We start from the raw sequence: 14145 nt of genomic DNA on the forward strand, positions 1-14145 counted from the left end.
CTCCCCCACCTCCATCCTTTTCTCTCCATCCCTGTCTCTACAGATCTATGCTCAGCAGCGCAGAGAAGTCGGAGAAGACCAGCGTAGGGCCGGAAGACGAAAACAAAGATTCCTCCTCGCCCCCTGAGGACGGGACTCCTCCAGGCGCTCCCTTGTCCTCAGTTAAAGAACAGGTGAAGCCTCGCTCACTCCGCTTCACCTGGAGCATGAAGACCACGTCTTCCATGGAGCCCAGCGAGATGATGAAGGAGATCCGGAAAGTGCTTGACGCCAACAGCTGCGAGTATGAGCTGCGCGAGCACTACATGCTGCTGTGCATGGCTGGTAACCCCGCCAGCGACGACTTCGTCCAATGGGAGATGGAGGTGTGCAAGCTGCCCCGCCTCTCGCTTAACGGCGTGCGCTTCAAGAGGATATCCGGGACGTCTATTGCCTTCAAAAACATCGCCTCCAAAATCGCCAACGAGCTGAAACTGTGAGAGGAGAAAGAGATGAGAAAAGTGAAAAAGTAGCAAATTAGAGTCTCTGAACAGGGATGAGTGAGGATCGTATTGCTCAAACACAACCTGCTGGTATAGCTAGGTACAGAGAGAGATATAAGATCAGATTCATACAAACGGGGAAAAAAAAGTAGCACACTGGCCCTTCATTCCTGCTCATTGAGGAGTTTTGGAAGAGTAATCTCACCAGGTTCTTGGTTCATAGTCCTGAACATGTTCAATTCAGACAGACGACAAACGAATTTTGAACTCATTTTGTTCTCTTTGTACACTCGCACACAAACGCACCTATTGCCTATTGAAATGGATAGAGCTTAACACGCCAAACTTGTAAGAGAGGTGGCCCTAAAGTATTCACAGGGTGGAGGTGGGCACTTTAGGACAGAAGTTTGTGCCCCCTTAAGAGACACACACTCAAACACACACACACTCTCTCTCTCTCTGTTTATTTCTTCTATTGACAGGGTTAGGCCTCACCATTGTTCAGAAAGGGCCAGAACTTGATCAATACTGAGAGGACTGTAAATTCTGGTAAAGGTGATTTTAATTATTAATCGGCTGGGTTTAGATTTGCTGCACTGGAATGGGTGAATTTCTGTTGCCTTTTTATTTTCTTATAGAAATTAAATGTTTCACTGTTGTATTTACCAATTATTATGTTTTAATATTATTCCTAGGAAAAACAAATTCTTTTTTTTTTTCTTTTGTGGTCTCGTGTTATTGATCGTGCTATGCCTTTGTATAAAGAATGTCTGAAAAAGCACCATATCACTCCCACTGAACCTTTCACACTCTCGCCCCGCTTCGTCGCAAAGGATTATGGGGCAGCAAGTACTCTCTTCACACTTAAAACAACACAAAAAGTCACTGGAAAAGGACTCGATCTTTGCAACTAATCATTCCCATGCCATTTTCGTGACTAAGGAACTGATGTCGAGCTCTTCTTCTCTGCATCCAACACCTTTCACGGTTCAAGCCAAAAACTTTCCACCTCGGTTTCGTCTGAGGGTTGCTTTTTGGCGTTATGCATTTGGTGGTACACTCCGTATGAAAATGTGTTGTGATTGAATGTGTATGTGTGTGTGTGTGTGAGAGAGATGGAGTGTCATATCTGAATAACCAAAAGGCTTGCTTAGTTTCCTATTTAATGCAGAGACTATTAATACATAGCCTTGAGACAACAAGTACCTGCCATGAAGAGTCAAATATTGGCGTTCTGTTAATTTCAATATTTTGTTGGCATTATCATTTTCACTATTGAAATCAGTTCGGATGTCATTCTCACACAAGCAGATCAGTAATTCGAGCAGATGGGAACCAACCTGCAGATGTGTCTGCATCAAAGAGAGAGCAAAGAGGTACACTGACTACGAGCTAGAGTTTCCATCCATTTCTGCTGAGCTGTACATGCTTGCATGCATCCTCTAGTTGACATCGGGTGCACGGTCACCTCTGTTGTTGTGTAAAGAGGAAGAGCGTTGGGATCAGATCTCCTTAAAAAGTCTGTCACCAGTTTGGGGGACAGCTGTGCACATGTGTGTTTTATATCTTCATAGAAAATGATTATCTTTTTTTTTTTTTTTTCATGTACTTTGCTGTTCTCACAAATGATCATTTGTTCAAGGTGCTGGGGATCCAATTATATTAAGTATTGTTTATTTTTTCTTCAGGGTTGATTATTTTTCTTCACACAAGTTTTCCGTTGCTGTAATTTTATCATTTGTGTCAGACTCTTTGCTGGTGGGTGAGGGGCATTCGCATAGAAATACACCAAATGTTTTTGTTTTTTCTTTTTGTGCAAATATGATTATGATCAATGATAGTAATAAAACAATTAAATTCAAGCTGACTGTATTAAAACTGATGCAGTATGTTCTGACATTTAATATACCTATTTGTGGCATTTCTGAAGATATGTTTGATTACTAATCTAAGCTCTTGATATACTTGTTTGTAATTGACATATAGTAACAATTGTGTTCAAGATGAATTTGAGTTAATTTGTATGTTGTCCTAAACAAGATTCCCATGTACAATGAACCTAACCTAAATTGTAAAAGCAGCTATATATTTAAATTTAGAATGAACCATTTATACTGTATGAGGATTTTTAAATTTTTTTTTAAAAAATATTTAAAAAAAGGGTTTTATATAGGTGCAGTACTAAAATCTTAAGAAATGTAAATATTATCTAGAAATGATCTAGAGATTATATTTTATTTACTTAACCCTTACTTTTGTGGCATTTGACCCACATTTAAACCGCTTTAAACTGCATGAAGTGTTTGCGCATTGTTGAAGTGTGTCATGTTCCATATTTGGGTCATGAATGTGAAGATGTGTTTAGGAAAAGCTGTACAAATTTTGTCTACCATGGTATTAGGGGTCAGCGGAACACCCCATCGGTTTCCATGTAATTTGCCAAAAATTAACAGTCAGTAAAAACAAAAAAAACCTTGCATATTGTAAAATGACCAAGTGATTAATTTTGACCCCTAACAAAAACGGAGGACCTATTGTATTAACACGGCGGGAGGGTAATATTTACGAATACAAACTTGTTTTTGAGTGCATGTGTTTGGAATTGACAACCTCAAGTTTGAGTCTCAAACTTTCCCCTTAAACATCATTAACTAGTGGATCAACGAAGTGACGACAGAGCCATTTTTTGGGTTCTCAAGCTTGTCGTGAGTATCATAACCACAGTGACAATTATATAAAAATATAAATACTTAATATGGCGACATTTATTACTTTGGAAAGTTACATCCTAGGTGACAAGCGAGTCCATTCGAGGAGGGTGTTTATGTCCCTCAAATCTGGATTAACCATCAGCGAGCCTGAAAGAGCCTGAAAGTTTGAGTTGCCTAAAACCACAAAAATACGGATGAACACGGTGACTGCAGCTGAAAACCTGACAGACATCTCGTATCTTAAAGTCTGTAAGTTACTAAAATTAACCCTGACCCTCTCAACAAACACAAAACAAAGTGGTTCACTCGCGCTGAATGACGTCCAATACGGGTCCGTTCACACAAATGTAAACCGAAAGTACGGCTGGGATTCTTGAAAACAAAGCTTATATAGGCCTAGATATATCTCCTCTATATATTATGAACTATATACAGTAATAGTAACTTTCACTTGCATTGATTTGGCAAGATGTTCTTTTAGTTTTCATCTTTCATGGACAGCTTTCTCTTTTCGTGTAAATTAGTTTAAATTGTTTATCTATTCTAATAGATTATCTATATCTAATAATTGATGATCATCCTCAGAGTACCAACAAAGCCCAAGTGCATTGCTTTGGTTTTGAAACTTGAGTTCATACAGCTACCATCATGGTTAGGGTATATTGCCTACTGGTAAAGTCTAACGTCTTGCATATTAAAATACCTGCAGAATAACAACAAAATCATTTGGTCATTTTCACTTTATTTTGGAAAAAAAAAAAAATCTAAAACAAAAATAGTCACAAGCAAATCCAGTTCACATGTAAACAGTTCTCACATACATACAACATTTTGGAAGAAACGATAACTCTTGCACGAGCTTCCTCGGGAATCATCTTTAGTGTTTTGATGCCTCTGTGTCTGTGCCTTTAAGAGCGAGATGAAATCAGTGTATTCCAGAGTTGCAACAAAAAAATCAAGTATTTTGCATCACTTAGTGCTTAGTCAATATTAACTAGTACTACATAACTTCACTACCTAACAATATCTTAAAGACCTAATTATACAAACAACAAAACCGCTTCACCTAGTATGACTATCAGCATGGCTCTTCAATGGGAGAGTGAGTAGTATCCTGACACCAGGTGCACTTCAGAACACTCACTAGTGCCTGTAGTCATGCACACTTAGATGATATGCAGCTGTTGCCAAAGCAATGGTGGAAGGAACTCACATAAGTCTGTTTCGTGGCAGTTTTTAATTCCAGTGTATAAGGTTTTTACCCCACAATTTTGGTTAAACTTCCAACTTCCGCTCAGCATCTATTGCAGAAGGTGATTCACAGATAGCTGTAGTTACAGTGGAAGCTGTTGTGCTTGAGACTGTTCACGAGGTAAAGCTGTAGAACCTGAGGACAGATGGGTTTGTGGGGCAGCAGGGTTTGGTTTTTTGGCAAGACTGTGGTTTATATTATGGAGGGTTCTCCTTGGTCCTGTAGTGGAGAAGCGGATCACACTGTATAGTTTTATCCTTCCTGACTTGCTAAATGTGTGTTTTGGTGCATGTCCAGCTTTGCTTCCAGTTCACCTCGGGTTTTTTTTCTCCTATGTTTGAGAGGCATTACTACACATTGCCCTTTTACAGCAATTTAAAAACAAATTCTCTGTTAAATGACTATTTGGGTGTCTTAAACCGTTATAAAAGGGCAAATACTACATGGCGATCAGTGTGACTGGGGGGATTCCACCTTCAGCCCCACTAGTGAGGGTGGCAGCTGTCCCGCAGAGGAGGAACTTAGAGGGTTCCTCAGTGCCCCCTGGTGGAGCGAGGATGCCACTGCGGGTCTTATGAGCGGAGGAGGAGGGGGAGGGTGATTGTGTGGCGTCCGGTTTTGTAGAGGTCGTGTCTGGAGTGGGGGAGGCTGCCGCAGCAGGCTAGGGGGTGCTGAGGGGGGTGCAGGGCGCAGTAAGGGTGGAGGCTGAGTGAGGGGTGGAGAGGACTGGGCAGAGTTGGGGTTCCCAGCCACACTAACATCAGAAGAGGGCAGTGGACTGTCAGAAAGAGGTGGAGAGACGCCATCCATCTGCACCTGTAACAACAAAGAAAGATGGAAAAGAGAAAATGAATTCCTCGGTTGTTGTTAACTGTTCTTTATCTCTAAGATGAATAAGCCCTGCCTGCTGGAACATGTCCTATTCAAAAGCCTTGACAAATTCAAATAGTCTTTTTCCTCATTCTCTCTCACCTCATCATCTTCCGCTCCTGACGACCCGTTCAGCTCCATGTTCACGGCCCTCCCGCTGCCCCCTTGCACCACTTCCTGTTCTGCCTGCCATTCACGTAGCACCTCCTCAAGATTGAAGCGTCTTCGATAGCTGACGAAGAATGAGCTGATCTGCGCCACCGTCTTGTTGCCAATCACGTCCGCTATGGCGGCAAAGTCTTTACCGTATCGCCTGATGGCTGGAGAGAATGTGGATGAAAAAAAATGATAAAACTTCTCAGCAATGCTTAAAATTAAACAAAAATAATCAAGCAGAATAATACTTTTATTACTTCAGTATGTAGTATATTGCTTTGCAACAAGGTACGTGATAGGAATTCCTTTTGTGTTGCTCTGAATACACATGCATTATGACTTTTGGTCAAATCAGCATGAACCGGAAAATGTGCAAAGATAAATAACTGATAATAAATACTGTAATAAGAATTCTACATTTTGATTTCATGCTCAATTGAATCACTGCAAGGTTAGAACAATTTCCCACTGTCATAAAAAATTGCATACTGGTGACTAGGTACTCACTAATTTAGCTTGAAACCATATTTTTAGGACAGATATTAGTGGTACCATACATTTTATGTTAACTCATTGGTTAGTTGAATAGTTTAGAGTATCCTCTATTTTATATCAATTTGATGTAAAGAAGTGATCTTTTTGGGTTCTTTAGTTTTGCGAAGGTCCTCTCTGATCTCAAACATGGCATTACAGAAGCATTGTTTTTTTTTCTTTATATACAAGCCTTAACCAGGGATGTATGATGTTACAGTGCTGCTTGATAACCAATGAATAGCTGCTGAAGTTCTATGCTATTTTGTCTAAACTGAAAACACTCAAAATTAAAACCATAAGTGTTAAATGCTACATGACATGTATATTCAGGGATCATAGGAACTGAGAGACAATAATCCAGCTCACCTTGAACAGTCAGGAGATGCTCCTCCGTTGTCCAGCGAGAGTTGATTTTTTGGGTGGGCTGATGGAAATGCAGCACAGGGAGTAGAATGATCATGTAGGAGAACATTGGCATTTTGCCCAGAATCTATTTACAGGTTTGGCAAACTCTTAGAGAGAAAAAATGTGTACTTTAAAAATATTATGTAATTAGTTCTTATCAGTATCTCAGAAACTAAGCCTGTACATTCAAACTGTCAAAATACATTAAATGGATTTCATAATGTCTTTCTTTTTTAACTTCTACATGTATGCCAGTTTTTTAATGGAGTGTAAATGATAAATGTTTGTAGTTTGTATATCAGAGCAATGCAGGTAGAAACATACCTCTGATGGTCTTAAGCCTTCAATTCCATCACCCAAGTTGTGCTTGAGCACACTATTGGTTTGCTTGATGCTTTGGACCTAAAAGCAAAACAGAGAGGCAAAAATGTTTCTAAGTGCTGATTGTTGTGTAGTCATATTTCCAATCAAGAGTTTGGGTTCGGTCTCTCTTTTTTACATGAATACTGGGAAATGTTAATACCATTTCAATTTAAACTGAACTATTATTTTCATATGCTCTAAAAATTTATTTCTGTAATCTCAAAGCTTTTAGTGTCACATGATAAAATCACTTTAATATGCTGATTTGGTGCTCAAGAAATATTTACCATCAATTCTGAAAACAGCTGTGCTGTTTAATATTTCTGTAGAAATATATTTTTCAAAGCATTATTAGATTTTTTTTTAATCAATAGGGTTATTTTTAAATAAAAATTTCAATTTGATAAATCCTTTCTGAATAAAAACAACAAAAAACTGATCCCAAACTTTTGAACACTTGCTCGATCTAACTCCTCGATCGTATATTCACTTGCAAGTTTCTCAGATTTACAAACACTACCAAAAGCATTGTGATTTGATGCCTGGCACTTTACCTGTCTCTTCAGGGACACTAACTGTGTGTCCAGCTGTCTGAGATTAACAGCTCCTGAATCAGTGGACGCTGAGAGCCCAACAATGTCCTCCTGCTCCAGATGCATGCCTTTAGGAGGCCTGCGGCGAGCGCGAAGCGGGTGGTGACGGTACTGCGCACCCTGGTTCTCTTTCCGAGTCAGCCCAGGCTTGCTTGAACCTTTATCACTTCCTCCTCCATTTCCAGAGCTCTGCTTTGACGTCTGAAAAGCAGCAAAAATGCACTGTAAACGCAGTCATGTAAATGCAGTCTATTTTTTAAAATTAAGATTTTAGTTTAAAATTCATGTAAATGTTTACAGTAAATCGGGTGTTTGTGTGTCTTTTTTGCCTTCATTAGTCCCTAACTGCTGATGTTTTTCATATTCCATTTAGTCTCTAAATTAATATGGAGTTAAAAGCTGTATGTAATATAACTACGACCAAAGAATAAAAGAATAATACTGTATTGAATAGTTTAATATTGAGATCAGTTTATGTTACACCATAGGCTCACCTCTTTCCTGGCATTGATCTCAAAGTCACTGTCACTGCCTGGATCTCCTTCCTCAATCTCATCGTGACTGGCAGAAACAAAAATACACACTTTGTAATGATTCATTGTCTTTTCTGTCTATCTTTCTCTCTTTTGCTCTCCTTTTACCTCTCATCCTTTTCTCTCTTGCTAAGGAGCCTGCGTGCCTGACGGTCCATGACGCTGGTCCGGGTTCTGGTTTTCTTCCAAGAGTAGTAGTATTTCACCAGGCTTGAGATCAGCTTGTCTGGAAGCTGAGAAATAAAAATAACAGATGGTTATGACTAAGCATGTACAGTGAAAAAGAACAAGATGTCCCGAATCAAATTTGTGACTTTGAGCATTTGAACTTCTTTGTACAAAATCTCAGCTTCCATGAAAGCACATGATGCTTTGAAACATTTTTCAATTATTTCCATGTTAGAAATGGATGACAACCAGTTCATAGTGCTGACACACTGTGACTCTCTACATATATGTGTGATTCTACACTGGATTCTATACTTCTGGAGTTGCAGGCAGATGTGAGAGCACCAGATGACTCTTATATAACCCATCTTGCCTCCATCCCACCCGCTCACCATCTGTTGGATGCGATGGAAGCTCTTGCCATGAAAGCTGAAAGCCTGTTCAAACAGAACTTTGTCTTCCACTGTCCACTCATCAGGAAAGGGAGTGAAGTTAGCCAGGTCAGCCAGTGACTTCTCCACGTCATGCTTGTGCCACAGAAGCATGCCAAGAGCCTGTTGACAGAAGACAGGAGGACTCCATCAGTGATCTATGCCTCCATCTAGAGGATTTACCCATCATGCCTCCTATTTAAGCGAAATGGTACCTGTTCCATGTTGTATCCGTGCTTCTCTTTGGCCATCAGAATATATTCATCCACTGAGAGTGAGAGAATGGAAAACACAGTTTCTTTACAATCCAACATAGCAGATATGGTCACAGTGTACAATGTATATGGGTATTACTCAACTACCTCACAACAAAATCCACAACCATGATTATATAACATTATAATATGTTACAGAAATGTAAATACATTTAAATAAAAGCTGTAAATCAATTCAAAATAATGATATAGTGGTTTTCGATTTGATTCAAATGTGATTTTTTTTATTTTATTTCAAAAAGAATCAATCAGATTTGAATTAACCATTTTAAAAAGAATCGAATTCAGATTAACCATTTAAAAAAATAGAAACTACTTTAGACTTGAAGTGTAAACTACATTACCAGAGATTATACAGTAACTTTAAACAAATTAACAATCTCAAAAATTTACTTTCAGTTTCACACACATATATTTATATATTTTAGCATCTAGAAAACAGGTGAAAGTATCTAAAATAGATGTGAGAAAAATAATCAAATCACAATTATATATGACTGTGTGAGTAGCTGAGTACAGCCCTACATTATACTGGTTTCCCTTTAAAAATTAAGACTAGTTTCGTTTCTTTTTCTAAAGCACTCCTCGTCAATAGCCTGAGTGAGACTCTCAGCAGTTTTTAGTAATTTCTATGTGTGAATAATTGTTCCTTACACATGGCATCAGACACTTGGCTGTTTGGTGACCAGACCAGCATGCTCCTCTGGTCACTGTCACTGTAGCGAGATGCACAGTCTGTCAACACAAAGAAGAAACATGTCTGACACACAACACAACACAACAGCCTCTCTCAAATACCTCCTCTCCAACCTTGCTTTTTTACTTCTCTATGCCTCTCTGTTTTTGTCTATACGTCTGTATACTCCAAGACTATAGCTGTGTTCTCTCCAACTCCCCATAAACTTGAGTGCACACAGAAACACCTACACACAGCCCTTTATCTTATCATGCTCATGCAGACTGTGAAAACTGCATGGATTTCAGAGATATATATTCATCTCTTCTGGGATTAACTCCCTTCTCCCTCTTTACCTGGTTTGAACTCTGGGATCTGTGCCTGGTAGTCCCCACCAACGCGGATCATACTGTCTGCTTTAAAAGAGCAAGAGGGAAAAGGACAGTCAAAGAGGGGAAAAACACAGGCAGGCAGAGTTAGAAACTGGCAGTGCATCCTCACAGAGGGCAGAGGAAGAGTGGGTGGAGGGAGGGAGAGGAGGAAAAGACAACAGGAATGCTTGACAGAATACACAGACAGACACTGATATACTGATATTTTACACTTAAATTAATCAATTAAGATTGATACTTTTCTACCATGTAAGTGAATGAAGGTGCAGATGGTGGTTTGGAGTTTGTGTGTGAATGTGTCAGACGTACCATGTGTGTGTTCCTCATCACTGCTCTCTTCCTCAGAGTGCTGGCTGTTCCCATTCGTGACTGTTTTGGCCCTGCTTCGGGACAGCACACCAGACCCTGATCGCTCCATCACTGATGGCATGGCTGGAGGGGAGAGAGAGAGTGTTCAAGGGGATCAGCACTGGCCTTTGTTTTCAGCATCTTAAAGAGACAGTTCACCCCCAAATGGAAACTGTCATCATTTCCTCACCCTCGTGTCATTCTAAATCTGTTTCTGTTTCTCTGTTTCTCAACACATATTTTGAAAACTGTTTTTGCCCATACAATGAAAGTCAGTGGAGCCCAACATAAACAGTCTGAGTAACTCATTTTATAAACCCAACGGAGACATTTTTTTCAAAATACATTCTGATGTGTTCCTTAGAAAAAAGGTTTAGCAAGTTTGGAATGACATGACATTTCTGATGCAAATTAATTCCCACTGACCCATCATAATATATGTATACACAAACAGATTTTTGAATGGTTCTACAAATAGTTGCCTCAAGTATTTTTTTTTAAATTTGCAGTGTAGTGACAAATCTTATCTTTGCATTTTGAATCTTTACCAACTTCCTCAAGTAACATTATTTTAGCGGTCATATAATATAGCCCACACACCTTTTCTCTCTCTGAACAGATGCAATATGGTGATAAAATTAACCTCAAATTAATACTACAAATTGCGACCCTGGACCACAAAACCAGTCATAAGGGCCTTTTTTTTTTTCTTTTTTTTTTTATGTATGGTTTGTTAGGATAGGTCTATATTTGGCAGAGATACAAAGTTTTAAAAATCTGGAATCTAAGGGTGCAAAAAAATACAAATCAAAATATTGAGAAAATCACCATTAAAGTTGTCCAAATGAAGTTCTTAGCAATGCATATTACTAATCAAAAATTCAGTTTTTATATATTTATGGTAGGAAATGTAAAAAAATATATTAATGGAACATGATCTTTACTTAATATCCTAATGATTTTTGGCATAAAAGAAAAATCAATAATTTTGATCCATAGAATGTATTTTGGCTATTGCTACAAAGTAAACCCAAGCTACTTATGACTGGTTTTGTGGTCCAGGGTCACAATTAATTAAAACATTTGTGTACGAAAACGAAGTTTGAAGAGAGAGTGAAAGATGTGATGTTTAAATCCACTCGGCTGTGTTTTGACGGCAAGTGGAGGAGTTCACCGATGTATCGAACCACAAAGCGCGGGATATACACATTAGTGTTACGTTTCTAAATCCATTAACGGATTTAGATAACTTTCGTTTGTTTCAACGTCAGTAACTGAGACTTTCATTCGCCGGACAAGCAGTCTTTGTTTGGCGAAGATGAACGATGCCGGGAGTGAACAGTAGAGCTGACTTCCATCACTTCACAAACATGTAACGTACAAGCAGCTCCAGAACAACAGATAACGTTACCATCCTTCACAAAACCAAACAATGACCAAAGCCTTTCAATCTTAAGCGAGTGCCATTGTGATAGCCAATCACCAAACTGTACCTCTCGCTGTTTTCATTAATAATAACTCAAAAGTGCTGCCTGAATTTTGATTTTGAATATACTAAACAACTAACGTTACACAAACATCAAACTAAAATGTTTCTAATCTAGACGGACACAAAAGATACACTGGCGAGATAAAATACTAGCATAATCGAATACAAAATTAATCCCGCCTAAACGATTATCTTTATAACTCGTCGTCAAAAATTCAAATAAGATATTTGCTCTTTACACGCAAAACAAAAAGTCGTTATGTGTCATAAAACGAAGCGTTGAATAGGGCACGTGACGTCACGAGCAGTGTCTCTACTGATTGAAGTTCCCGTCGGGCTCAGTGTGAATTAAACGTGCGCTTCAGATGCGTCCAAAACACTCAATATGAGGCACTGAACGGCCCTTCGCTTAACAGAGTGGCCAATCAACTCTTAATAGTGTTTCAGCGGAAAACGGTTATCGATTGCCCCCTTAAACTCCGAGAGGTCGCATCACTCCGACCACCATCCAATCATCCGTCCCTTGTTCATTTAAACATTTCTGTGAGTAAACGTGCACGGATCTCGCTCGGGCAATAATAATCCAACATTCAAACTTAAAAAGTAGAAAAACAGAAAAAAGCATCTTTCCCCTCACCTCACTTTCCGCACAGTCGCTCACTCAAGTCTGAGTCCTTTTGTGTAGAGCCACGCTTATGTCCCTATTCCAGTTGTTAGCGGAACATTTGCCTTTAAACGTTAGTTCCCAATCCGAATAGCAGTTCACTTACGTTACCTGGCTTGCTTGCTTTATCTCCTATTCAAACTTATAAAGCGACAAAAAGTGTTAAAAAAAAACATCGGCACTACGAACGTTTGTTAATATACAACTACGTTAAAGCTTCTGTGGATATTCGCACGTTTCTCATTCTCTCCAGTTCATCGCATCGGCCGCATAGGGATCCTACCGTGTGTATGTGCCGGGGAGACCTCACGACTCCTCAGAACCGAGAAAACCTTCCGCGCTATTCGCCTCTCCCCAACTAACTTCCATGTCAATTACATAGTCCCTTTAACCGGCGTCAAATTCATAACCAGTGATTCTGACAATGTAAAGGCTAGTTTCGTGCCAGTGTAACTCTCGCATTCCATATATGCGCATTATTAAAAACAAAAACGTTAAATGAAACCCTGTCGTCATAAAACCGTTATTCAGCCGTTAAATGCGGCTACATTTATATGTAAACATATTTAGAGCATCTCATACAGTTATCTTCATGAAACCAACTTAAAAGCGACCCATTACGTTGTGCTTTACCTGCGGTGCTCCCACATTAAATCACACGGAACTACTTCCTACTGTGTGTGCGGAGGGATTCGTCAGCTGTGCAATGCAGTGCTCAGGCTGCCCAGACCCTTCACTAATGTATGCATGAGAGAGAGGAAAAAAGACTAGAACTTGCTTATTTGGCATAATTTTGAGAATTTAATGATGGATATCGTGAATTAGGCTTCAGCTAATAGTTCTTTTACCATATTCAGTTGATAAAATGTAATTGAGTCTTACAGAAATCAATACATTCACACTGTGTTAAGCCATGGTTTCTGGTCTACATTAGTTAAACATAACCTAGAGGTATTAGAGGTGAGAATAAACTTGATATCTAGACACAATGCTAATACTGACATAGAAGGATTAAAGCCTGGATTCAGACTGGTCTCCAACACCCCCTCCTGACACCTTCAACCAGCAGGCCCAAATGATGGACAGGTCCTTCCTTGGATGCCTGTATAACACTGATATTCTTTCTCTGTGGTCCTTGCATGCAAAAACAGAGACAGGCATACCAGCACTTGTGGCACAAGACCCCTCCCAGCCATCCCCTCTATGTCTATGTGTTTCTCTCTCCATCCATCTCCTCCCTCCCCTCCTTCGTGCCATCTTGCCAGTAACATTACTGTACAAAAGAACCATCTCCATTTTCTCTACCTCACCTTAGTTGTCCCTGTATGATGGTCTCTCCTTACTTGATGCTCTCTCTTTCTCTCCTCTTCCTCTCTGTTAGTCTTCCTCCATCCTCATCACCTCTGAGTTCCTCTTTCCTCCCCTCCCCCTCTCTCTATTCCTCCACTTCTCCCCTCTCCCCCCCACGCATGCACACCAAGCAGAGAAAGAGGTTTTCTTTTCTTTTTTTCAGAAGTAACAATCTCTGCGTGCAACCACAGGCCTAAAGGTGTAGCTGGAGTCTGTCCCTATTTTATTTAGCAATAACATGGATTGCACAACCCTTTGTTGTCGTGCTAGATTTGCATGGGCTTTTAGGCCTGGTTTTGTATATGTATATAAACCCTGTAACAACAGTTACAATCACTCCATCATAACTGACTAGTTATCGATCATGCATCAAGATTCAGTGTGAGTTGTGGCGCAGAGGAAAGGGAGATTTTAACAGCTCTGAACTCTCTGACCCCCTCCCTTGTTTCCCCT

General features: G+C 39.6%; 2 protein-coding genes across 19 annotated transcripts in view; one reads left to right on the top strand and one right to left on the bottom strand.

The window, feature by feature from the left end:
• The window catches only part of mark2b (MAP/microtubule affinity-regulating kinase 2b), a 42734-nt gene extending 40390 nt beyond the window's left edge, over positions 1-2344 (top strand). For all 11 annotated transcript variants that reach the window (XM_052560111.1, XM_052560112.1, XM_052560102.1 and 8 more), the window contains one exon: positions 44-2344. In XM_052560111.1, coding sequence (XP_052416071.1) covers positions 44-479 — 436 coding nt within the window. In that variant the 3' untranslated portion in view covers positions 480-2344. The remainder of the gene's footprint in view (positions 1-43) is intronic.
• A 1574-nt stretch (positions 2345-3918) lies between these two features.
• Positions 3919-13815, bottom strand: rcor2 (REST corepressor 2). 8 transcript variants are annotated; one of them, XM_052560120.1, is made up of 14 exons: positions 12626-12730; positions 12316-12483; positions 10151-10273; positions 9806-9865; positions 9428-9508; positions 8714-8766; positions 8460-8621; positions 8008-8132; positions 7861-7927; positions 7328-7567; positions 6735-6812; positions 6372-6429; positions 5418-5635; positions 3919-5261 (listed from the first exon to the last, which is right to left on the bottom strand). In XM_052560120.1, the coding sequence occupies exons 3-14, from the start codon at positions 10269-10271 to the stop codon at positions 4896-4898; spliced, it is 1629 nt and encodes a 542-aa protein (XP_052416080.1). In that variant the 5' UTR covers positions 10272-10273; positions 12316-12483; positions 12626-12730; the 3' UTR covers positions 3919-4895. The 8 variants fall into 8 exon arrangements, with proteins under 8 accessions (XP_052416080.1, XP_052416079.1, XP_052416081.1 ...); XM_052560119.1 differs by having other exon boundaries at positions 12578-12648; XM_052560121.1 differs by lacking the exons at positions 12316-12483; positions 12626-12730 and adding an exon at positions 13653-13815.
• Between the last annotated feature and the right edge of the window lie 330 nt (positions 13816-14145).

The sequence above is a fragment of the Carassius gibelio genome, chromosome B7, assembly GCF_023724105.1.
Source record: "Carassius gibelio isolate Cgi1373 ecotype wild population from Czech Republic chromosome B7, carGib1.2-hapl.c, whole genome shotgun sequence".
Classification (NCBI taxonomy): domain Eukaryota; kingdom Metazoa; phylum Chordata; class Actinopteri; order Cypriniformes; family Cyprinidae; genus Carassius; species Carassius gibelio.

What these genes read in the sequence shown, in the direction of transcription:
- rcor2 (XM_052560121.1), bottom strand. Translation starts at nt 10,271, where the DNA reads ATGCCATCAGTGATGGAGCGATCAGGGTCTGGTGTGCTGTCCCGAAGC. An exon ending in TCCATCGCATCCAACAGATG is followed by an intron (nt 8,133 to 8,459) that starts GTGAGCGGGTGG and finishes TTTATTTCTCAG; the next exon opens with CTTCCAGACAAGCTGATCTC. An exon ending in AGATCAATGCCAGGAAAGAG is followed by an intron (nt 7,568 to 7,860) that starts GTGAGCCTATGG and finishes GCTGCTTTTCAG; the next exon opens with ACGTCAAAGCAGAGCTCTGG.